The sequence below is a fragment of the Hyla sarda genome, chromosome 9, assembly GCF_029499605.1.
Source record: "Hyla sarda isolate aHylSar1 chromosome 9, aHylSar1.hap1, whole genome shotgun sequence".
NCBI classification, from domain to species: domain Eukaryota; kingdom Metazoa; phylum Chordata; class Amphibia; order Anura; family Hylidae; genus Hyla; species Hyla sarda.
In genome coordinates, this window is record NC_079197.1 from 134,794,498 (window position 1) to 134,820,284 (window position 25,787).

Genomic DNA, 25,787 nt, shown 5'->3' on the forward strand with positions numbered 1-25,787 from the left:
AATGTTTTCCAGTGGAGTACCCCTTTAAAGGAATGTAAATTTTTTTGTATTAAAACACCTTTTCCGGGCAAACAGGCATTGTGCAAGATTGAGCCCTTGGGGTATTCTCCAATAGCGACAGCTGACAGCTTGCAGGTGGTATTTTAAGGCGAGGAATGCAGAAGCATGCTCAGATAAATATGAACTCATGGATGGCAAAGGGTGAGCAAAATGGCAGTCTGAAAAGATGCTGTGGTTGGGATAGCGATCATAGAGGGACATCAGCCACGTTCGCCACACAAGTCCACTTGAGGGCTACCAGGAGAAATTCAGATTAGTTCTCTTCTGCCTCGTCATGACAGAAAGTTTTTATAACTTGTCTCTAATATATACTCTTTCTAATAAACTTCATCAGACAGCTTTATTTCCTTTTTATAGAAATCATGGCTTATAAAATCATGGCTTTGTCCAAGCTGAAGCACAGGCATGAACAAAATCTAGGAAGTGAGGGTGGGCAAGTACTCTGTCTGATAGCACTCCTCTGTGCTCTCTCCTGTCTGATAGGACTCCTCTGTGCTCTCTCCTGTCTGATAGGACTCCTCTGTGCTCTCTCCTGTCTGATAGTACTTCTCTGTGATCTCTCCTGTCTGATAGCACTCCTCTGTGTTCTCTCCTGTCTGATAGGACTCCTCTGTACTCTCTCCTGTCTGATAGGACTCCTCTGTGCTCTCTCCTATCTGATAGCACTCCTCTGTGCTCTCTCCTGTCTGATAGCACTCCTCTGTGCTCTCTCCTGTCTGATAGGACTCATCTGTGCTCTCTCCTGTCTGATAGGACTCCTCTGTGCTCTCTCCTGTCTGATAGGACTCCTCTGTGCTCTCTCCTGTCTGATAGTACTTCTCTGTGATCTCTCCTGTCTGATAGCACTCCTCTGTGTTCTCTCCTGTCTGATAGGACTCCTCTGTACTCTCTCCTGTCTGATAGGACTCCTCTGTGCTCTCTCCTATCTGATAGCACTCCTCTGTGCTCTCTCCTGTCTGATAGCACTCCTCTGTGCTCTCTCCTGTCTGATAGGACTCATCTGTGCTCTCTCCTGTCTGATAGTACTCCTCTGTGATCTCTTCTGTATGATAGGACTCCTCTGTGCTCTCTCCTGTCTGATAGGACTCCTCTGTGCTCTCTCCTGTCTGATAGCACTACTCTGTGATCTCTCCTGTCTGATAGTACTCCTCTGTGCTCTCTCCTGTCTGACAGGACTCCTCTGTGATCTCTCCTGTCTGATAGTACTCCTCTGTGCTCTCTCCTGTCTGATAGGACTCCTCTGTGCTCTCTCCAGTCTGATAGCACTCTTCTGTGCTCTCTCCTGTCTGACAGCACTCCTCTGTGCTCTCCCCTGTCTGATAGCACTCCTCTGTGCTCTCTCCTGTCTGACAGCACTCCTCTGTGCTCTCTCCTGTCTGATAGCACTCCATTGTGCTCTCTCCTATCTGATAGGATTCCTCTGTGCTCTATCCTGTCTGATAGCACTCCTCTGTGCTCTATCCTGCCTGATAGCACTCCTCTGTGCTCTCCCCTGTCTGATAGGACTCCTCTGTGCTCTCTCCTGTCTGATAGGACTCCTCTGTGCTCTCCCCTGTCTGATAGCACTCCTCTGTGCTCTCTCCTGTCTGATAGGACTCCTCTATGCTCTCTCCTGTCTGATAGCACTCCTCTGTGCTCTCTGCTCTGATAGGACTCCTCTGTGCTCTCTCCTGTCTGATAGGACTCCTCTTTGCTCTCTTCTTCCTGATAGCACTCCTCTGTGTTCTCTCCCATCTGATAGCACTCCTCTGTGCTCTCTGCTGTCTGATAGGACTCCTCTGTGCTCTCTCCAGTCTGATAGCACTCTTCTGTGCTCTCTCCTGTCTGATAGTCCTCCTCTGTGCTCCCTCCTGTCTGATAGGACTCCTCTGTGCTCTCTCCTGTCTGACAGCACTCCTCTGTGCTCCCCCTGTCTGATAGCACTCCTTTGTGCTCTCTCCTGTCTGATAGCACTCCATTGTGCTCTCTCCTATCTGATAGGATTCCTCTGTGCCCTATCCTGTCTGATAGCACTCCTCTGTGCTCTATCCTGCCTGATAGCAATCCTCTGTGCTCTCCCCTGTCTATTAGGACTCCTCTGTGCTCTCTCCTGTCTGATAGGACTCCTCTGTGCTCTCCCCTGTCTGATAGCACTCCTCTGTGCTCTCTCCTGTCTGATAGTACTCCTCTATGATCTCTCCTGTCTGATAGTACTCCTCTGTACTCTCTGCTCTGATAGGACTCCTCTGTGCTCTCTCCTGTCTGATAGTACTCCTCTGTGCTCTCTCCTGCCTGATAGCACTCCTCTGTGTTTTCTCCCATCTGATAGCACTCCTCTGTGCTCTCTGCTGTCTGATAGCAGTCCTCTGTGCTCTCTCCTGTCTGATAGTACTCCTGTGTTCTCTACTGTCTGATAGGACTCCTCTGTGCTCTCTCCTGTCTGATAGCACTCCTCTGTGCTCTCTCCCGTCTGATAGAACTCCTCTGTGATCTCTCCCGTCTGATAGGAATCCTCTGTGCTCTCTACTTTCTCATAGGACTCCTCTGTGCTCTCTCCTGTCTGATAGTACTCCTCTGTGCTCCCTCCTGTCTTATAGGGCTCCTCTGTGCTCTCTCCTGTCTGATAGGATTCCTCTGTGCTCTCTCCTATCTGATAGTACTCCTCTGTGCTCTTCCCTGTCTGATAGCACTCCTCTGTGCTCTTTCCTGTCTGACAGGACTCCTCTGTGCTCTCTCCTGTCTGAAAGCACTCATCTGTGCTCTCTGCTCTGATAGGACTCCTCTGTGCTCTCTCCTGTCTGATAGGACTCCTCTGTGCTCTTTCCTGTCTGATAGGACTCCTCTGTGCTCTCTCCTGTCTGATAGGACTCATCTGTGCTCTCTCCTGTCTGATAGTACTCCTCTGTGATCTCTTCTGTATGATAGGACTCCTCTGTGCTCTCTCCTGTCTGATAGGACTCCTCTGTGCTCTCTCCTGTCTGATAGCACTACTCTGTGATCTCTCCTGTCTGATAGTACTCCTCTGTGCTCTCTCCTGTCTGACAGGACTCCTCTGTGATCTCTCCTGTCTGATAGTACTCCTCTGTGCTCTCTCTTGTCTGATAGGACTCCTCTGTGCTCTCTCCAGTCTGATAGCACTCTTCTGTGCTCTCTCCTGTCTGACAGCACTCCTCTGTGCTCTCCCCTGTCTGATAGCACTCCTCTGTGCTCTCTCCTGTCTGACAGCACTCCTCTGTGCTCTCTCCTGTCTGATAGCACTCCATTGTGCTCTCTCCTATCTGATAGGATTCCTCTGTGCTCTATCCTGTCTGATAGCACTCCTCTGTGCTCTATCCTGCCTGATAGCACTCCTCTGTGCTCTCCCCTGTCTGATAGGACTCCTCTGTGCTCTCTCCTGTCTGATAGGACTCCTCTGTGCTCTCCCCTGTCTGATAGCACTCCTCTGTGCTCTCTCCTGTCTGATAGGACTCCTCTATGCTCTCTCCTGTCTGATAGCACTCCTCTGTGCTCTCTGCTCTGATAGGACTCCTCTGTGCTCTCTCCTGTCTGATAGGACTCCTCTTTGCTCTCTCCTGCCTGATAGCACTCCTCTGTGTTCTCTCCCATCTGATAGCACTCCTCTGTGCTCTCTGCTGTCTGATAGGACTCCTCTGTGCTCTCTCCAGTCTGATAGCACTCTTCTGTGCTCTCTCCTGTCTGATAGTCCTCCTCTGTGCTCCCTCCTGTCTGATAGGACTCCTCTGTGCTCTCTCCTGTCTGACAGCACTCCTCTGTGCTCCCCCTGTCTGATAGCACTCCTTTGTGCTCTCTCCTGTCTGATAGCACTCCATTGTGCTCTCTCCTATCTGATAGGATTCCTCTGTGCCCTATCCTGTCTGATAGCACTCCTCTGTGCTCTATCCTGCCTGATAGCAATCCTCTGTGCTCTCCCCTGTCTATTAGGACTCCTCTGTGCTCTCTCCTGTCTGATAGGACTCCTCTGTGCTCTCCCCTGTCTGATAGCACTCCTCTGTGCTCTCTCCTGTCTGATAGTACTCCTCTATGATCTCTCCTGTCTGATAGTACTCCTCTGTACTCTCTGCTCTGATAGGACTCCTCTGTGCTCTCTCCTGTCTGATAGTACTCCTCTGTGCTCTCTCCTGCCTGATAGCACTCCTCTGTGTTTTCTCCCATCTGATAGCACTCCTCTGTGCTCTCTGCTGTCTGATAGCAGTCCTCTGTGCTCTCTCCTGTCTGATAGTACTCCTGTGTTCTCTACTGTCTGATAGGACTCCTCTGTGCTCTCTCCTGTCTGATAGCACTCCTCTGTGCTCTCTCCCGTCTGATAGAACTCCTCTGTGATCTCTCCCGTCTGATAGGAATCCTCTGTGCTCTCTACTTTCTCATAGGACTCCTCTGTGCTCTCTCCTGTCTGATAGTACTCCTCTGTGCTCCCTCCTGTCTTATAGGACTCCTCTGTGCTCTCTCCTGTCTGATAGGATTCCTCTGTGCTCTCTCCTATCTGATAGTACTCCTCTGTGCTCTTCCCTGTCTGATAGCACTCCTCTGTGCTCTTTCCTGTCTGACAGGACTCCTCTGTGCTCTCTCCTGTCTGAAAGCACTCATCTGTGCTCTCTGCTCTGATAGGACTCCTCTGTGCTCTCTCCTGTCTGATAGGACTCCTCTGTGCTCTTTCCTGTCTGATAGGACTCCTCTGTGCTCTCTCCTGTCTGATAGGACTCATCTGTGCTCTCTCCTGTCTGATAGTACTCCTCTGTGATCTCTTCTGTATGATAGGACTCCTCTGTGCTCTCTCCTGTCTGATAGGACTCCTCTGTGCTCTCTCCTGTCTGATAGCACTACTCTGTGATCTCTCCTGTCTGATAGTACTCCTCTGTGCTCTCTCCTGTCTGACAGGACTCCTCTGTGATCTCTCCTGTCTGATAGTACTCCTCTGTGCTCTCTCTTGTCTGATAGGACTCCTCTGTGCTCTCTCCAGTCTGATAGCACTCTTCTGTGCTCTCTCCTGTCTGACAGCACTCCTCTGTGCTCTCCCCTGTCTGATAGCACTCCTCTGTGCTCTCTCCTGTCTGACAGCACTCCTCTGTGCTCTCTCCTGTCTGATAGCACTCCATTGTGCTCTCTCCTATCTGATAGGATTCCTCTGTGCTCTATCCTGTCTGATAGCACTCCTCTGTGCTCTATCCTGCCTGATAGCACTCCTCTGTGCTCTCCCCTGTCTGATAGGACTCCTCTGTGCTCTCTCCTGTCTGATAGGACTCCTCTGTGCTCTCCCCTGTCTGATAGCACTCCTCTGTGCTCTCTCCTGTCTGATAGGACTCCTCTATGCTCTCTCCTGTCTGATAGCACTCCTCTGTGCTCTCTGCTCTGATAGGACTCCTCTGTGCTCTCTCCTGTCTGATAGGACTCCTCTTTGCTCTCTCCTGCCTGATAGCACTCCTCTGTGTTCTCTCCCATCTGATAGCACTCCTCTGTGCTCTCTGCTGTCTGATAGGACTCCTCTGTGCTCTCTCCAGTCTTATAGCACTCTTCTGTGCTCTCTCCTGTCTGATAGTCCTCCTCTGTGCTCCCTCCTGTCTGATAGGACTCCTCTGTGCTCTCTCCTGTCTGACAGCACTCCTCTGTGCTCCCCCTGTCTGATAGCACTCCTTTGTGCTCTCTCCTGTCTGATAGCACTCCATTGTGCTCTCTCCTATCTGATAGGATTCCTCTGTGCCCTATCCTGTCTGATAGCACTCCTCTGTGCTCTATCCTGCCTGATAGCAATCCTCTGTGCTCTCCCCTGTCTATTAGGACTCCTCTGTGCTCTCTCCTGTCTGATAGGACTCCTCTGTGCTCTCCCCTGTCTGATAGCACTCCTCTGTGCTCTCTCCTGTCTGATAGTACTCCTCTGTGCTCTCTCCTGTCTGATAGCACTCCTCTGTACTCTCTGCTCTGATAGGACTCCTCTGTGCTCTCTCCTGTCTGATAGTACTCCTCTGTGCTCTCTCCTGCCTGATAGCACTCCTCTGTGTTTTCTCCCATCTGATAGCACTCCTCTGTGCTCTCTGCTGTCTGATAGCAGTCCTCTGTGCTCTCTGCTGTCTGATAGTACTCCTGTGTTCTCTACTGTCTGATAGGACTCCTCTGTGCTCTCTCCCGTCTGATAGAACTCCTCTGTGATCTCTCCCGTCTGATAGGAATCCTCTGTGCTCTCTACTTTCTCATAGGACTCCTCTGTGCTCTCTCCTGTCTGATAGTACTCCTCTGTGCTCCCTCCTGTCTTATAGGACTCCTCTGTGCTCTCTCCTGTCTGATAGGATTCCTCTGTGCTCTCTCCTATCTGATAGTACTCCTCTGTGCTCTTCCCTGTCTGATAGCACTCCTCTGTGCTCTCTCCTGTCTGACAGGACTCCTCTGTGCTCTCTCCTGTCTGATAGCACTCCTCTGTGCTCTCTGCTCTGATAGGACTCCTCTGTGCTCTCTCCTGTCTGATAGGACTCCTCTGTGCTCTTTCCTGTCTGATAGGACTCCTCTGTGCTCTCTCCTGCCTGATAGCACTCCTCTGTGTTCTCTCCCATCTGATAGCACTCCTCTGTGCTCTCTCCCATCTTATAGCACTCCTCTGTGATCTCTCCCGTCTGATAGGAATCCTCTGTGCTCTCTACTTTCTCATAGGACTCCTCTTTGATCTCTCCTGTCTGATAGCACTCCTCTGTGCTCTCTCCTGTCTGATAGGACTCCTCTGTGCTCCCTCCTGTCTGATAGGACTCCTCTGTGCTCTCTCCTGTCTGATAGAACTCCTCTGTGCTCTCTCCTGTCTGATAGGACTCCTCTGTGCTCTCTCCTGACTGATAGTACTCCTCTGTGATCTCTCCTGTATAATAGGACTCCTCTGTGCTCTCTCCTGTCTGATAGTACTCCTCTGTGCTCTCTCCTGTCTGATAGGACTCCTCTGTGATCTCCCCTGTCTGATAGGACTCATCCGTGCTCTCTCCTGTCTGATAGGACTCCCCTGTGATCTCTCCTGTCTGATAGCACTCCTCTGTGATCTCTCTTGTCTGATAGTACTCCTCTGTGCTCTCTCCTGTCTGATAGTACTCCTCTGTACTCTCTCCTGTCTGATAGGACTCCTCTGTTCTCTCTCCTGTCTGATAGTACTCCTCTGTGCTCTCTGCTGTCTGATAGCACTCCTCTGTGCTCTCTCCTGTCTGATAGCACTCCTCTGTGCTCTCTCCTGTCTGATAGCACTCCTCTGTTCTCTCTCCTGTCTGATAGGACTCCTCTGTGATCTCTCCTGTCTGATAGTATTCCTCTGTGCTCTCTCCTGTCTGATAGCACTCCTCTGTGCTCTCTCCAGTCTGATAGGATTTCTCTGTGCTCTCTCCTGTCTAATAGGACTCCTCTGTGCTCCCTCCTGTCTGATAGTACTCATCTGTGTTCTCTCCTGTCTGATAGTACTCCTGTGTGCTCCCTCCTGTCTGATAGGACTCCTCTGTGCTCTCTCCTGTCTGATGGGACTCCTCTGTGATTTCTCCTGTCTGATAGTATTCCTCTGTGCTCTCTCCTGTCTGATAGCACTCCTCTGTGCTCTCTCCAGTCTGATAGGACTCCTCTGTGCTCTCTCCTGTCTGATAGGACTCCTCTGTGCTCTCTCCTGGCTGATAGCATTCCTCTGTGCTCTATCCTGTCTGATAGCACTCATCTGTGCTCTCTCCTGTCTGATAGGACTCCTCTGAGGTCTCTCCTGTCTGATAGCACTCCTCTGTGATCTCTCCTGTCTGATAGTACTCCTCTGTGCTCTCTCCTATCTGATAGGACTCCTCTGTGCTCTCTCCTGTCTGATAGGACTCCTCTGTGCTCTTTCCTGTCTGATAGGACTCCTCTGTGCTCTCTCCTGTCTGATGGGACTCCTCTGTGATTTCTCCCGTCTGATAGTATTCCTCTGTGCTCTCTCCTGTCTGATAGCACTCCTCTGTGCTCTCTCCAGTCTGATAGGACTCCTCTGTGCTCTCTCCTGTCTGATAGGACTCCTCTGTGCTCTCTCCTGGCTGATAGCATTCCTCTGTGCTCTATCCTGTCTGATAGCACTCATCTGTGCTCTCTCCTGTCTGATAGGACTCCTCTGAGGTCTCTCCTGTCTGATAGCACTCCTCTGTTATCTCTCCTGTCTGATAGTACTCCTCTGTGCTCTCTCCTATCTGATAGGACTCCTCTGTGCTCTCTCCTGTCTGATAGGACTCCTCTGTGCTCTTTCCTGTCTGATAGTACTCCTCAGTGATCGGACAGCATAAAGGAGTACTAGCCCTCCCTCACTTACTTGGCTGTGCTTCAGCTTGGACAAAGACATGATTTTAAAAGCCATGATTTCTATAAAAAGGAAATAAAAATTTCTTATGAAGTATATTAGAAAGGTTTTGTTTTGCCAAGATGTACAACATATAAAACATGTTTTTGTATCTGACAGTGCCCATTTAAATGCTTTTAATCTGTCTTTCCAGTTATTTTTGTATAGTGTGTAACCACCTTACAGGGTAGATTTTGGAGTTTATCTGTGATGACATTTGTTATATTGTCCATTTACAATAAAATTGATGTATTGAGGGACTTTTCACTTTCATAGAAAATCCCGTCTGGAGATTACATGTCAAACCATTAACAGCAATGGAGGCACAGTCACTGCTAAGAGTCGGCACTCTCAGAGTCGGAGGCGGAGAAGGATGACTTGTCCAAGTCCTGCTGAGATTAACAAGGCTCTTGGGTGTGTCTCATTGGAGCAACTTGGAAAGAGCTGCACTCTGGAAGAACTGATGGAGAAATGTATACGGTCATTTGGTAAATAGTCTAAAGCTCACCTTACCAGAGATGGTCTACTCTGAGGAGACAGGCCAAGGCACCTACAATATTTATAGGTAGTGTCTGAAGATGGCTGTTCACTGCTAGCTGTTCAGTCAATGTTCCCAAGAACAAATAACTGTATTTAGGGCCCAATATAGAAGATGGCAAGCTGAGCAACTACCCAGGGTTTCTGGTTCCTAGGTGCCCCCGCCACTCAACCACTCAGTAATAATTAACCACAGTTGGAAACAATATGGCAGAATTATGTGGGATTTTTAATTAAATTAATATTTGGATTTTGCAAGTTGTTTTGAATATGCTAATAATACTTTGGCACCATATGGCAGTAATATAAATCAGTAAAACTGTCTTAAAATGGGGCACTTTTTGCTTGTTGACCACAGCCCCGTATTTTGTACTATTGGCCCTCTTGACGTTGGATAAATAAGTTTACCAAATAAGTTGTCAAATGTTTCCTATAACAAAAACAAACATTTTTAGTTTGATATGAAGACAATCTAAGGTAGATTTGCAAGGCTAGTTTAAGACCCAATGTTCCATATTTATTATACATATTGGTACAATGTTCAATGCTGATTTTGTTGACAAGTCATTAATGTTACTTGTTATGTCACCTGGTTTGATAAGATGTAGATGGAAAACTCTGGAGGAATGAAGAAACCATTCATATGATCCTTGTCATGCATAGCTGGGTGGTGCCATCTGTGGAATTTGCACGGAAGCTTCTTCAACTATATCCTTACCTGTCTTGCGATTCGGTTTAAGATATATAGACCTCTACTGTTACTCTCAATATGTGGTGGACACAAGGAGGATGGGTGAAGTAATCTAGGGCAGCTAAGGGTGGGTTCACACTACATTTGTAGTCTACGAGTGCCGGATCCAATTGGGAGGAGCGAAAACCGGCCGCTCCCATACCCCAGCCAGAACCCCATTCCTTTCAATGAGCCGACAATACCCCCCCCGTGAGCCTGTAGAACTTTTGTAAATGGAGGGTCTTGAAGTTAAGAAGTCCTTGATCCCAATCACTTGGTGAGGTGTCTGGGGGTGTACCCATGGTGGTGTGTGCAATAGGAAAACTTTAGATACATATATAACTTACAAACAAGGGTAAAGTTAAGCCCTCTATGCAGAGTCCAAGCAGTATGTTTACAGTACAGGGTAGCAAATTACAGTACTTCAGGATGTGTGGAAATTGGTCACAGTTCCCTTTAAGTTGCTTTGTTAGCAGTTGCACTAACAAACTGTCTTTAGGAATGCTTTTCGCACTTGTGTTGCTAGTGAAGGTGTATGAGATGTCCAATTATTTAAGTCTCTACTGTATAAGGCCTAAACAGGTTGGCTTACTGTGGTGTAGACACTTAAAAGACTTTACTGACTAGGCCTAAAACCTCCTTCTTCTCACATGACCTAGCAAAGAGGATACAGGCACATCTGCACACTACTCTGGTTAGGGCACGACTCTGACTGAACTAATTCCAGCCCTTTGGGCAGAGAGGCTGGAACTTTGGAGTCTCCTAACTAAGACTTCTATTACTTTCTACATAGAAACTAAGCTGAGGAGACTCATGTGAACAATGTTCTATGCATCCTTAAAACACACTTCACCATTGGTGGCAGTAAAGGGTGAAGATGCCAACCCTTGCACATCCATAATACACTGTGTATGCAGAGGAAGATATGCAACAAACAAAATAGCAGGTTACACATGTTTAACGGGGTACCTCGGTGGAATTATTATTTTTTTTTTATCAACTGGTGCCAGAAAGTTAAACAGATTTGTAAATTACTTCTATTTAATAATCTAAATTCTTCCAGTACTTATCAGCTGCTAATCAAGTTCTTTACTTTTTGGAATTCTTTTCAGTCTTACCACAATGCGCTCTGCTGACACCTCTGTCCATGTTAGGAACTGTCTGGAGCAGGAGAGGTTTGCAATGGGGATTTGCTCTTGCTCTGGACAATTCCTGACACAGACAGAGGTGTCAGCAGAGAGCACTTCCTGTGGAACACAGCAGCTGTTGGGTGTGTCTGATTTCCAGGGCTTTCCAGAGAGAGGGGATTGAAGCAGATTTTCCTACAGCCTTTTTCCCAGGAGGGTGGCAGCCTCCTTGGGAGAACCTCCTGCTATGGAGCCCCAGACTTCCACCCCTCGAACTAGGCCGGAGGGGGGTGGGAGTGAGAGAGCTACGGCCGATTCTCAGGACGGGGTGAGAAGATCCAGCAGGCTCCGCAGTAATGTGGAGCCCACTCCCCCGTCCGTCGCTGGAAACCGCAAGGCGTCCGGTAAGAAAATTACAGTTATGTCTTCAGGGACTGTTGTTATGGAACCCCAGCAATGGGGGGTGAAGGGACCCAGGGAGTCGCTTGCCACCTTTGGATCCCGCATGCAGGCAAAGCTGGTGGAATATGAGCAGCTGGGAAAGAAGCTGAAGGTGTTAAGGGAAGATCTGAAGTTTGCTCGCTACCAGACAGATAACTCTGCCAAGGCCATGAGGGCTAAGTTTGCTGCCAGGGTGTGTGAACTGAAGGCAGAGGAGCAGGAGGTGGTGAGAGCCCGAATGCAGATCGTAGAGGGAGCGGGTATATTTAAGGAAAAGTTAAAAAATAACGACCGCTATAAAATCATGAAGACCCCTGTGAAGGAGGAAGAGGATAGTCAGGGGGAGGAAGAATGCCTGTTTGATACAGAGGAGAAGATGGAGGAAGGTGGTGAGGGAGATGGCGGCAGTGAGGGTGATGAGAGTGAGGGGGATGTGTGTGATACCCCATGTACCCCTAAGACCTCTGTCACCCCAAGTGCAGAATATATTAACCCTGCCCAAGTCGCCTTACCAACCACCTCAGAGGAAAGTGACAGCAGTGATGGCGGTGACAGCAGCCCGGTCGGTGGGGGGCTCCTGCGGGCCATAGTGATGCAGGAGTCACCCACCCGTCTGGAAAATTTCAGTTTTGGCCAGGACCTGGGCCCTGAGGAGAATAAAAGGAAGAAAAAGAAGAAGAAAAAGGCTGGGAAGCAAGTGAAGTTTGTTTTCTCTCCTATCCAGCAGTCTGGGCTACCTGAAAAGTTGGTTCAGGCTGCTGGGCCCCCCACCCTGCCAGATCCCGCTTCTGCTGTGGAACGGGACCAGCACGGGGGGTACAGTGCTGCATCCAACATGGCCGCGGGTGCTACAGTCATGCGTCCTGCTGGTAGGGAAGAGCAGGACGGGCTAATGGTGGGCAGTAGTTATGCGGCAGTGTGCAAGGGGAGCGGTTCCCCGAGTATTGTGGGCAATGTCACCAGCTCTGCAGGGCACTCCCCTGAGAGGGGGGGGAGTGTCCAGGCACCGGGACCTACTGCTGAGCCTGTGCGGTCGGGCGCAGTGTGTAGCGCGGATGCTGCAGGGATCTCCCCTGATAGGGAGGGGAGTCCCTGCACATCAGTGGCAGAAGGAGGGGTGGAGGTGCGCCCGGAGGGGCAGCCTCGGGATTTGACGTCTATGGTGGCGTCTCGTATAGAGGAGGAGTCAGTGTTGGCAGCCGCCGGTGACCTAAGAAGGAGCAAGAAGCCCAAGCTAAAACACATCCAGGCCAGCCCAGAGGTAGTGGGTGAAGCAGCTGCTGATCCCATATATACTGTAAATGAAAGCAATGTAAATACAAAGAGTGTGAATGATGAGAGTGGTAGTGCTGTGGATGAGAGGGGTGTATGTGGGAGTGGTAGTGGTGTAGATGGGAAGAGTGGTAGTGGTGCAGATGGGAGGAGTGGTAGTGGTGCAGATGGGAGGAGTGGTAGTGGTGCAGATGGGAGGAGTGGTAGTGGTGCAGATGGGAGGAGTGGTAGTGGTGCAGATGGGAGGAGCGGTAGTGGTGTAGATGGGAGGAGTGGTAGTGGTGCAGATGGGAGGAGTGGTAGTGGTGTAGATGGGAGGAGTGGTAGCGGTGTGAATGGGTGGAGTGGTAGTGGAGTGAATGGGAGGAGTGGTAGTGGAGTGAATGGAAGGAGTGGTAGTGGTGTGAATGAGAGGAGTGGTAGTGGTGCAGATGGGAGGAGTGGTAGTGGCTTTTGTGGCAGTACAGGTGGCCTAGGCAGGGACATAGGGACGGTGTCTGGTCCGGCTGCCCCCCCGGTCGCCAGGAGTTATGCGAGTGTGGCGGCTGGGGGTTCAGTGGGATCTTTACCTCCTGCATCTGGTGACGGTCAGTTGCAACGGCGCCTCCTGGAGGCACTGAAGAGAGGAGAAAGGACGCTCCAGGTAGAGGGAAAGGAGATGGACCTGTCTTTTTGGGTGGAGAGACATGGTCTGGGAGCGTTCCGAGAGAGGAATGGGGAGACCGTATGGTCCCTCCAGACACCCGGGCAGGAGATAGGTCGCAGGAATGTGGCCCGTCTGGTCTGGAAAGGCGAAGATGCGTGCCCCCAAAGGGGCAAGGTGGTGGAGCTTCTTTTCCAGATGGGTTTCAGGGCTAGGGACATCTTTGCCCTGATTCACCCCTTCGGCTCCTCCGAGTTTGACGTCAGCTTTGTTAGGCCGGAGGGACTAGATCTCTTTTGGTCTAATTATGAGCTGATGAAAAACGAGCCCGGATGGCGAGATTTCGCTGTAAAAGCGGTATCTCGCCAGAGTATGGTAAAGAAAGTGACCGTTTTGACACGTAACGAGTCACTTTCTTGTTATGACATTATGACCTGGTTGGGCAGGTATGGGGAGGTGACGGACATCCCCCGGAAGAACTTTGATGAGCACAATATATGGTCAGGGGCCTGGACGTTTTCCGTCCGTCTCAGGCGTTCAGGGAACACGGTCACCCACATCCCTTCGGCCGCCTTCCTGGGACGCGACAGGATTCAGATCTTCTACCAGGGGCAGCCGAAGCTGTGCCACAGGTGTGGTGACCCAAACCACTTTAGTGCCAACTGCACTCAGCAGATATGCGCCCTCTGCTGTGGGGTGGGTCACCTGGCGGCCACCTGTGGACAGATTCGGTGTAACTTGTGTGGTGACTTAGGTCACCCGTTCAGCCGGTGTCCGCGCTCGTTCTCTAATGCTGTGACCGCCCCGGCTGGGGAAAGCCTAACGGTTGCCCCGGCGGGGGAAGGGACCAGTGGAGGAGAGGGGGCACCAAAGCCAGTGAAGGAAAAACATAAGACCCCCTCTATGCGGAGGCGAGAGGAGAAGCGCAGGTTGGAGAGGGCCCTTGAGAATGCCCAGGTGCCAGGGGTAGCTCGGGGTCCCACTCCAGACACTGGCTCAGAAGGAGGTCAGAATAACTCTGAGGCTTTGGGTGAGGCCAAACTGGACGAGGAGATGGGGAGACTGCGTAGGGAAGAAGGTCAAGATGCTCCTTCCTCCAGTCATGCCTCTGAATCCGAAACTGTGGATGAGGAGGAGGAGGAGGGGCAGACAGTAAATGGTGGCCAGAAAAAGAAGAGGAGGAAAAAGGGTAAGAGTAAGGTGGCGCCATCCTCCTCTTCAGTTGTAGCCTCAGACCATAGAAGGAACAATTCAGTCTCCGACCCTCTGATCGTCCATTCAAATCGGTATGAGGCCCTCGGGGATACTACCTTCCCTCCTCCTCTTGAGGTTCAGGAAGCAGTGCGGCCTCCAGGAGGTGCCGAGCCTCCTTCCTCTGGGACAGTTTCCTCAGGGGTGGAGGTAACACCAGATGCCAGAGGTAAAGATCCTGGGATGGATATGTCTCTGAGCCTAAAAAGGGGTAAAGGGTCTTCCTCTGATTCAGATGGGGATAGAGGGAAGGAGAGGAAGAAGGTATAAGGGGTGAGGCCATCTAACTCAATCACCCAGGATGGCGGCACTCACCCCACTGACGCTGGCATCTATTAACTGCGCCAGCATTAAGTCGGATACGGCTAGATTCGCAGCCTTTGATTTTCTCGGCCGTGATGAAGCCGACATTTTCTTTTTACAAGAGACCAGGTTGTCAGATCTAGCCTCTCTGGTAAAAGCCAGAAGAGAGTGGAGGCGCGGTCCCTCCCACTGGTCTCTTGCGGCTGAGCCGTATAGTGGGGTGGCGGTCCTTTTTACCGCTCCAGTTGAATGCAGACGGGTTATTGAGTTAGAAATGGGGAGGTGCCTGATCTTAGATGTCCTCATGAAGGGACAAGAGCTCCGGCTCATTAACATCTACGCCCCACAAACCAAGTGGGGCCGCAAAGATCTCTTTATGAGGATTAAGCCCTTTCTTTTTACGAGTCGGCAAGTGATCTTTGGAGGGGACTTCAATAATGTCACGAGGTCCCAAGATAGGAGAGGCTCCAATGGTCCGCTGACTTGCGATAGTGTGGCACTGATTAGCATAGCTAGAGAAGCTCGCCTAGAGGACGCCCACATCCGGAGCCCCTCGGGCCACGCGGGTTTCACCTATCATCAAGGTAGTCGCAGGTCTAGGATAGATAGGTTTTATTTAAAGGAGGAAGCCGTCTCTTCCGCAGTGTCCGTGGTTGAGGTGGAGTTCTCCGATCACTGTATGATTTTGTTTTCCCTGAATGTTTCAGAGACCCCCCGGATGGGTAAAGGTTATTGGAAGCTGAATTCGTCCCTCCTGGAGGAAGCAGAGGTGAGACAGTCCTTTGAGGATTTTCTTCAGAGTCAGGTACCTTTACTGGGCCTCTGTAGTAATAAGCTGGAGTGGTGGGAGATATTCAAGAAGCGGGTTGCGGGGTTCTTCCGCCAGCTCTCGAGCCTCAGGTCCCTGAACAGGTATCGCCTGTATCAGGGTCTGAGGAGGAAACTCGAGCTCCTTGTCACGACTGGAGGTAGCCGAGAGGATATCTCCAGAGTGAAATCCTTGCTGATGAGGTGTCAGTACGATAGGCACGCATCTTTGGTTTTTGAGAGGGATTTCGGGAAGTACCGCTCGCCCGACCCTTACAGAAACTGTAAGATGTCAGTGAGTAGTAAAGTCATTTCAGGACTGATTGATAGTACAGGATCTCTGAATCGGTCCAGATCAGGGATCTTGGAGGTTGTCAGATCCTTCTACTCGCACCTCTTGGGGAGGAAGGATCTGGATCGAGACAAGATGTCGGTTTTCCTGGCTGAAACCATTCCTGAGCCAGGGGTAGACCCTTCTCTTGATGTTTTGGCAGTAGAAATCAGGGAAGAGGAAGTGAGACTGGCGATCGAGGGGCTCGCCCCTAAGAAGTCGCCAGGTCCGGATGGCTTAACATCCGAGTGGTACAGGACCTTTAAGGAGTCTTTAGCTCCCCTCTTGACTGAGGTATTCAATGAGTGTCTCTCCTCGGGTACTCTGCCGAAGTCAATGAGGAGGTCAGCCCTGATTCTCCTGTCAAAGGGTAAAGATCCCAGCCGTATTGAGAATTGGAGGCCCATAGCTCTTCTCAATACGGACAGGAAACTTCTGGCCAAGATACTGTTTAATCGGCTGGTGAAGTTTGCACCCCGGCTCCTTTCGGGGGCCCAGCACTGCTCTGTTCCAGGCCGAAGCACCTTAAGTGCGGTCCTTAGTGTCAGGGAGGCAGTGGAGCGGAGTAGTGCGGGTCTCTGGAAGGGGTACTTGCTGTCCTTGGATCAGGCCAAAGCATTTGATCGGGTGAACCATGAGTACCTCTGGTCTGTCCTCCTGAGATATGGCTTACCGAGTACTTTTGTTAATTGGCTTAAGATCTTGTATGCAGGGGCAGAGAGTTTCCCGCTAGTGAACGGGTGGTCTGGCCGCTCTTTTGAGGTGGGGTCCGGAGTCCGTCAGGGTTGTCCTTTGAGCCCGCTTTTATACGTGTTCGCAATCGATCCCTTCGTCAGGAGGGTAGATTGTGGGCCGTTGGCGGGAGTCGGGATGAGTCTGGTGGAGCTGGATGTCCCCCAGAGAGTAGTGGCGTACGCTGATGATGTCACCATTTTCGTGTCCTTGAGAGAGGAGGTCGATGTGGTGATGTCAGAAGTGGACCGCTACTCGGAGGCATCCGGGTCTAAGATCAACCGGGATAAGTGTGAGAGTCTCAGGCTGGGAGGGGGAGATCCCACGTTTGATCTCCCGGACACCCTTCCAGGGCCCCAAGAGTCAGCAAAAGTTTTGGGCATCACATTCGGTCAGGATGATTATTCCACCAAAAACTGGGATGGTAAGCTCCAGGATGCCACTCAGAAGGTAAACCAGTGGAAGGGTTGGTCTATGACCCTCAGGGAAAGGGTACACCTGATCAAATCGTACCTGCTCCCCTTGTTTATCTATCTGGGCAGCGTATGTATCTTGCCAGAGGCTTACTACACTAAGATCTACAGCCTGTTTTTCCAACTGTTATGGGGGAACAGGATGAACCTAGTCAAGAGGGAGGTTACGTACCGCACGAGGAGACTAGGGGGTTTATCTATGGTAAACCCTGTGGTGTTCTTAACAAACACCTTCTTGAAAGCTAACATCTCAAACCTCTGGTCAGAGAGGGCTCCTCCGTGGGTACTCTCCTGCAGGGAATGGTTTCGGCCTTTCTTCCAGGAATGGGAGAGAGGAGGGCGAGTGAAGGACCTCCGTACGCCACACGGATATCTTCCGGCTTATGCTACCCCGACTCTGAAGGCGATACGTCGGTGGGGTCTGGGAGTGTGGGAGATCAGGACCCAGTCAAGGCAGTTCCTTGACAAACGGGTTCTGTTGACCCACTTCCAGAAGCCTCTGGCGCTCAGGGACTGCCCAGGTCGGGATCTGAGGGGGGGGTTGTACCTCTTAAACATGAAAAGGATCCCCCAGAAGTTTTGGGACTTGGCCTGGCGCTGCTTTCAGGGGAAGCTATATGTAAAGGACAATTTGAAGTGTAGGAGCTCTGATGACCGGGGATGTCCCCGAGAAGAGTGCGGGGACACGCTGGAAAGCATGGACCACTTCCTGCTTCATTGTCCTTTTAATGTAGGGGTCTACAACCGGGTGGGCGCTTCCATTGGCTGGAGTCACCTTGCTGGCCTTACCTATCCGGAGTGGGCTTATGGGGCATTCAGGAACCTGGGTGGCCGAGACCGGGGCACTTTATTTGTAGTCAGTTTAGTGGTTAGGTACTACACGTGGAATGCACGGTGTCTAGTATCTACACAGCGGAAAGTCCTCTCCGAGGTGGAGGTCTGTAGGAACATCACCGGTGACCTCGGGAAGATCAGGTCTTTGGAGTATGGCAGTCTTGGTAACAGTAGGGCTTCTCTCCTGTGGAGAGGTTTTTCATTTGATGTGCCCTAGGTACTAGACCTCTTGGGTAGAGTACCCCTGTTTCTGGTTAGGGATAGCAATATAGGGACAGAGAGAGGGTGAGTGCAGGGTCAGTTTGTTGAAGGGATAATGGTAGGGTGAGTCGAAGGGAAACGTTAGTGGAGAGAGTTTAAAAAAGTAATATCAGGATTGCCATCCTTCTTCCTGGTGGTGGGCTATGCATGTACACCCTAGTCTTTTTGTTTTGTTTTCAGAATATGTATTGCCTAAAGGGCTTACAGGCGACCGAACTTGGGCCTAAGGTGGGTTGTATTGTTTTGTATTTGTATATGATGTTATGTTGTGTTTTGAAGTTGTATTTGTATAGTTGGTTTGGGTATAGATTAGGTTGGGTGGGGGAATTGGTGGGTTGATGGATGTTTGGAGGGGCTTGCATGGGTCAGTTATGGACTGGACTGGATATCCATGGACTATGGACTCTGACCCATGTCAAGGTGGGTGGTTGTGTGGGTGATGGGTTAGACTAGTGTAGGATGTCATGTGTTTTGTAGATGTATAGTTTGGTTTTTGGTGTATATGGTTTATGTATATATTTGCATTTAGGTTATGTATTTGTATTTTTATATTTGTATTGTATATATTATTATATAGTATGGATTGATTATTTTATTTTATGAGGGGATGGGGATAGGCAGTCGGATCAGATTTAGTTAGCATTTTTATATTACTTTAAATATTGGTTATATTATGGTAGTGTAGATAAAAAAAAAAAAAAAAAAAAAAAAAGTATGTGTATTTATGTATATGTATGTGTAGATGTGTGTATGTATATATATATATATATATATATATATATATATATATATGTGTGTATGAATAAAATAAAAAAGTAAAAAAAAATAAAAAAAATTATAAAAAAAAAAAAAGTGTGTATGTATGTATATGTATGTGTAGATATGTGTATGTATATATATATATATATATATATATATATATATATGTGTATGAATAAAATAAAAAAGTAAAAAAAAAAAATAAAATTATAAAAAAAAAAAAAAAAAAAAAAAAAAAAAGGGTGGATGTTAGTTGTGAATGTAATGTGCAGTTGAGTTTTTACCAAGTTTGGTTGTTTAGTTTAAAGCTAAGTAAAGCTATTTTTATGTTTATGTAAAGAATGCGTGGGTATGTGTGTGTGTGTGTGATAGTATTTTTCATAATTTATATGTAGGTAATTTATATGTAGGTATAATGTTATGTGTTTTGTTAGATTAGCTAAGCTGGGCTGGCCGGTTAGGCAGGTTTTGTTGTGTTGTGCTTTGTTATTGCTAGTTAAGCCTGTTTTTCGGTTTTGTTAAGTTTTATATATTTATAATAAAAAGAGTGTCAGCAGAGAGCACTGTGGTCAGACAGAAAATAAATCCAAAAAAGAAAAGAACTTCCTCTGTAGTATACAGTAGCTGATAAGTACTGTAAGGATTAAGATTTTTAAATAGAAGTAATTTACAAATCTGTTTAACTTTCTGTTACCAGTTGATTAAAAAAAACATAATAGTTTTCCAGCGGAGTACCCCTTTAATTCATGATACTGAAAGATAGAGTCAGACACTAGAGAAAGAACACCTAAGTTAAGAGATGGTACCGGGACATAGCAAATATATCAGTTTATACGCTTAGGTCCTTAACCACCAACTACTTACAGGGAAGCTACTCAAAACCAAAGAAGAATGCAGATCTGCCATGTCCTCAGGTAATGTTATTTGTCTCCTTTATCTGTCGTTGCATCTTGTAAGATATGCATCTTTTCCTCTTGTCAAAATTCCTGTAACGCATGTGTACTATCTGTTTTGTTATTCATGATCTATAAACTCTATGAAATGTAAAAAAAAAAGGGGGATGTCTACTTTATTAAAGCAGTTCCTCCAAAAATTAAACTTATCCTAGACTGTCCCTGCAATTAGAAAGCAATTGCTAAATTCGGCTACAGCGCCACTACTGGGGAAAATAAATCATGACATGCTGCTTATGAAAATCAGTGGACCATTCATGTAATGCATGGACATGGCAGGTCCTCCTGACAGATAGATGCTGGGGGGGAATTTATCTTTGGTTTTACACAGTTTCTTCGGTGGTAAAAAGTTGAAAAAGTTTGCACAATAGTTAAAAAGTCACCAAGTTTACCAAGCTTAAAAGAAGAGATAAAAATACACAGGGGGCGCTCCCTGATGAGGTGTATCCACTGGTGTGTTCCCTTCACCACACCCAGGTAATATACCGACCTTTTATGAAGCTGCACGAAAATTTGCAGGAAATGGCGTAAGTAACGGTGAACGCAGGTGTTGGCTGCTGATCTCTTGCCGGTATCGGACCTCAGTAATGGTGACTGATGGAGAATGGCGAAGGGCGAATATGGTAAAGAAACCGGTTAGCGGAGGCGCTGCACAACTGTAGTCATGAAGAGAAGACTCGAGCAGCATAGGACAAAAAAACTTTTATTGGTAAAATTTGGGAAAGCGCGTTTTGGCATACCCTAATGCCTTCCTCAGGTCCACTTATAGTTCCCAGGGGTTGATTATGCTCATTTCTGGGTTGCTGGTGGTGGATGTCCTGTAAGTATCTGTGCTGCCACGATCTGGATGAGCTGTAATATCAAGCACAACCTAAAGATAGGTGTGGTGCACTTTCTGGAAGAAAGAATTCATGTTTATCTTATGCTGTATAACCCTTCTTTTTATATGGCTGTTTTATGTAACATTCTGTTATGGCTGATGGAGCTAATCTCTGTCCTCCCTAATCTCCAGGTTCTGGGTGAATCAATATCCCGAGGTGTTTCGGCTGGACAATGAACTAGAAGAACTGATGGGTGATTTTTGGGAAGTGGTAAAGGATAAGAGAAGACTGAGTGTTCACCGAAATAGCATTGACAGCTCATGCTTGTAAGATCTTATTTTACCCTTCATAAAAAGCAGAGGTGTTCCTTTATGTTCCTAGGTCCCAGTGTAAGGCCGCTTTCACACTATAGAATACTCCGTTCTAAAGATCCATTATAATGATCCATTAACAAAACCATTAAAAACGGACATTAAACGGCCGTTACAAAATCCCACTATAGTCTATTGGATTTTTACATTACCCATTTTAACCCATCATAGCCCATTATTAAAGGGTACCTCTCATCAAAAAACTTTTGATATAGTATAGATTAATGTATGCAGAATAACTTTACAATTGCATGTTATTAAAAAATATGCTTCTTTCTATTTAATTTTCCACTTTGAATTAATGACCACTAGGGGTCTCCCTACCAGTCCTGGCTGCAAGCATTTCAGACTCATGCTGGAGTCCTAAACACTACGAGCTGCCAGTCTGCTTTGTTCACAAAGGAGAACACTCAGAGCTGCCAGTCTGCTTTGTTCACAGCCTGTTTGGCTGTGAACAAAGCAGGCTGGCAGCTCTGAGTGTTTAGGACTCCAGCATGAGTCAGAAATGCTTGCTGACAGGACTGATCGGGAAAAATACAATAGAAAGAAGCATATTTTTCATTAACATGCTATTGGAAAGTTATTCAACATTCATTGCTCTAAAATATATCAAAAGTTTATTTGATGAGTGGTACCCTTTAATAACAGACATTATTTTGTGACGGGAGAAAGTAACAGGAGAAATAGTGCATGCACTATGCACTGTAGTGTCTCATGGCAGCGCAGTCGTTGTAAATTATTGAAGCCAATGCCTATCTTGTCAAATTCACCACACCTGCATATGCCAGAAATACAGCCACTGATCTATCTCCTGTGAAGACCCTAGGCCAGAAATCAGTCATAAAACTGTGAATTCGGTAAGAACACAAGCACATTGGAATGTATGATAGTTCCAGTGGTTTACCATTCATTTTGCAACAGATTGGTTTTAAAGGGGTACTCCAGTGGAAAACATTATTATTTTTTTTTTTTAAATCAACTGGTGCCAGAAAGTGAAACAAATTTGTAAGGTACTTCTATTTAAAAATCTTAATCCTTCCAGTACTTATCAGCTGCTATATGTCCCAGAAGAAATTATTTTTTTATTTTATTTCTTTTCTGCCTGACTACAGTGCTCTCTGCTGACACCTCTGTCCATGGTAGGAACTGTCCAGAGCAGGAGATGTTTGCTATGGGGATTTTCTCAAAAAGAAAATAAATTCCTCTGGAACATACAGCAGCTGATAAGGTGGATTCAAATGTTTAAATAGAAGTACCTTCCAAATTTGTTTAAATTGAACCAATCATCAGATTTTACACTATATAATGCTTGGCAAAGCGTTATATAGGGTAAAATCTTTATTTTCACCATTCCCGGGGGATGCTCCTGCCTCCAGGGATGGTGAAGATATGAAGTTATAAACTAGTCACCGCCACCGCCGTAAGTAGTCACCTGGGCGGGGAGCTCTTCTCACCAACTCCCGTTCTTTGGCCGGGAGTGACGCCCCCTCCGCTTGATTGATGGGCCGCGTCATTGTTCCGCTCACTGAACGGACGGAGCAGAGTGATGACGCGGCCCATCAATCAATCAAGCGTTATATAGGGTAAAATCTGATGATTGGTTCCCTTTAACTTTCTGGCACCAATTGATTAAAAAAATAAGAAATCACTGGAGTACCCCTTTAAGGCCAAGGGTGCCAGATCAAGATGCAGCAGAGTACAGTGAAACCTATCCAAAAGACCACCTCTCATAGAGGACCACCTCCTTGGTGTCAGTCAGCAGGATACTTCTTCAAAGATGACATAATGTGGATGTATCATAATGATGGATATAAACTTTGAATGTGACTGGTTAGATCACCTTTAGCAATGTGCAAGCACTTTTTATCATTTAATATGGATCTTTGATATTGCAGTTAGGAAATATTATGTTGTGGATTATTGCAAAACATCACTTTCAGCTTTTTGATCAGACACTTATCATCCCATTATCACCAGCTTGTTTGCCTGTTCAGAATGCTGTATTTGTGGTCCTTGCTGCACTATATGGGTGAACTGCCAGAGTGAACGGGACAATGGACAAATGAGGCTAAGACGAGCTAAAAAGAGAAACCGAGTAATTATAGCTGGAGGCAGAGGTGTACCTAGTGCCCCTTGCACCCCTGTCATCGTGCTGTATCAGCTGTATCTGTGCCCATGCACTCCTTGCATGTACAAATTAACCCCCCACCTGCCACTGTTGTCTAGACCTGATGGACACCAAATAAAGTGACTGTTCACATTGTCTGATCTCTGTAAATTATCTAGTGGTGCAGTGGCCAGATCTGTTTTGCAGCCTTCGTCTACCCCCCCCCCCCCCCCCTCGCCTAGGTGTAAGCCACTGGCTTGAGGTCACAATGGAGTGGAAATTCATCCCAAGCTTTGCTACTTCTGCCCATGGTTTTTATTAATTATACCCTGCTACTCCCCAATACCATTTCCATCTTGGCTTGTTCTTATTGTAGAGTCATAAGAGTGTAGGTAGTGAGGGTGAAGTTAGAGAGACCTGCAGTTACTGTGATATTCTTTGAAGATGTGTGATAACTCAAAGGATGAGATGTTGCTAAACCCTTGGAGGAATTTGGGCAGATTAACCACCCCTGGAAAAATGTACCGCTGTTCAAAGTCTTCTCCATTTGGGGACAATGGTTCATTGGAGTCCCAGAGTCTTTAAACACATTTTGTTTAATGATTGGAAACATGCTTTTCACTTTTTGTCTGTGACAGTTCCGACCAAGAAATGACAAAACCATTTCCAGAGTCTCCGAGCTTCAATAAGAAAAGGAAAGTTTCCCTTCTTCTTGATCATCTGGAGCCATCAGAACTTGCAGATCATCTCAGCTACATGGAATTTAAATGTGTCTGCAGGATTACGGTAAATTTATTAGTTTTTATTTGATTTATTGGGAAATCTAAGTACGTCTCGAACTTTCTATCTGTGATATTTTTTTCAGATTCTTCTAACTAAAGAAGTCTACAACCCGTTTGAAAAAGTTTCAACAATCCTGAGGGTTCAGACTAGGTCACCTAAGGCTAACATTTTCCATTTAACCATTCATGTAGATGGGCAGATAGTCTTTTCCATTTACAATGCATTCTGAAAGTCTTCAAACCTTTTAAAATTTTTACATTTTATGTTACGGTACAATAAAAAAGTAGTGCTTTCCTTCATCATCCTGCACTCAATACTCTGAAACATAATGGCCGTGATTTACTATTGTAAACCTGACCTGTTCTGTCAGGTTGTTTACCAAAATTCGGCGCAGAGGGACACAAATTGTGTCTTCATCGGAATTTGCGGTGCAATGTGCCAAAATAAAACCCAACCAACCCAAAATCGGGTCGTGATCTCCTGTAAAAGGGCATGGTCAGGTAGAAAAGGAGGGTGTTTTCACAACCGGACCTATTTACTATACTGGGCATGTATGTATATGGGTCGCTTTAGATCTGATTTTGTATGGTCATCTGGTCCACTCCTTTATTACTCATTGTGTTTTCTTTTATAGCTTTTAGACTATCAAAACTACATTTTACAAAGTTCTCTAAGGGAAATTCCTCGATTAGAAAGATCAGTCAACTTGTGCAACAGTATTTCTCAATGGGTTCAGCTCATGATCCTCAAGCGTCCTACCCCACAGCAGAGGGCAGAGGTGTTTACCAAGTTTATTCAAGTGACACAGGTAAGAACAGGATTTATAAACTTTAAAGTACAATAACATTTAGTTGTTCAACATCAGAAAGGACTGTCTCAAAAAATTAGACAAAACATGGGGCCCGTGGGGCAGATGGTTTATACAGTTAACTGTGAATGTATTGGGCCTCTTATTTCTCAGACACATTGCCATTATAATAAGCATAACTTTGTGTTATGTTACGTTTTGTGTTAGGGTTTGTGTGGTGTTTATTGTTTTTGTGTATTTTTTGTTGATGATGGTGATCGAGTGGTTCCAAAATTTCTGTCTTCGAACTTACAAATATACAGTTTATCAAAGAATGTCTACTACTTTATTATGTATTGCTCTGGTTTAGTTTTGGTAAAGGTTTTGGTTATAACATTGGTTGTAAATGTATTTTATTCCATAGACAGATGTCCTATTAAAATTAATGGACTGTGGAACATCCTAGATCCCTTGAGGGGGTCAACATGAGGGGGTTTAGACCGTTTATACTCTATAATTTTTTCTTCATCTTTGGCATCAGAATAGAAATTCAGCAATCTGTCATCACTTCTTACATTGGGAATACCCAAAGCTATCAATGTGTTCCTGTAAATGTTCACGATTCTAAATATTATTTGTCACTTCAAACATTTTCTCTGCATAATAGTTGAACAGTAAGAGGTCAAAACAAAAATTTAGAGTAGTATCAATTGTGAAAAAAAAAAAAAATAATAATCTGCCATGGATTTCTCCCTGAATCTGAAGCAAAGCCACAGTGAAAATACAGCAAAATCTGCGTTTCAAACACAGATTTTGCTTTTGCATTATAGGGGGGGTTCTTGTGAAAATCAAAAATAAATCAATTGCTTTTGCATATTTTTTTTATTTAATAATAATTGGTCTCTGTTTTGCAGAAACTCCGCAAACTACAGAACTTCAATACCCTCATGGCAGTGATAGGAGGATTATGTCACAGTGCTATCTCCAGACTGAAAGAGACCCACAGTTACCTATCCCACGATGTATTAAAAGTAAGTGTGGAATTTGTCCAATTGCTTGTTGTTGGGACTAAGACTGGATTACTTTATTAGCTTGAACA

The 25,787-nt window shown here is 46.8% G+C and overlaps 1 protein-coding gene across 7 annotated transcripts in view; it reads left to right on the plus strand.

Moving 5' to 3' along the window:
- RASGRP4 (RAS guanyl releasing protein 4) overlaps positions 1 to 25,787 on the plus strand; it is a 68,164-nt gene that overhangs the window by 3,563 nt on the left and 38,814 nt on the right. For 6 of the 7 annotated variants that reach the window (XM_056540110.1, XM_056540111.1, XM_056540112.1 and 3 more), the window contains 7 exons: positions 8,642 to 8,853; positions 9,505 to 9,610; positions 19,727 to 19,780; positions 20,832 to 20,966; positions 23,757 to 23,904; positions 24,536 to 24,709; positions 25,603 to 25,719. In XM_056540110.1, the coding sequence (XP_056396085.1) occupies positions 8,642 to 8,853; positions 9,505 to 9,610; positions 19,727 to 19,780; positions 20,832 to 20,966; positions 23,757 to 23,904; positions 24,536 to 24,709; positions 25,603 to 25,719 (946 nt within the window). Of the gene's footprint in view, positions 1 to 8,641; positions 8,854 to 9,503; positions 9,611 to 19,726; positions 19,781 to 20,831; positions 20,967 to 23,756; positions 23,905 to 24,535; positions 24,710 to 25,602; positions 25,720 to 25,787 lie in introns of those variants that run through there. The other variant, XM_056540116.1, reaches the window with a different exon arrangement.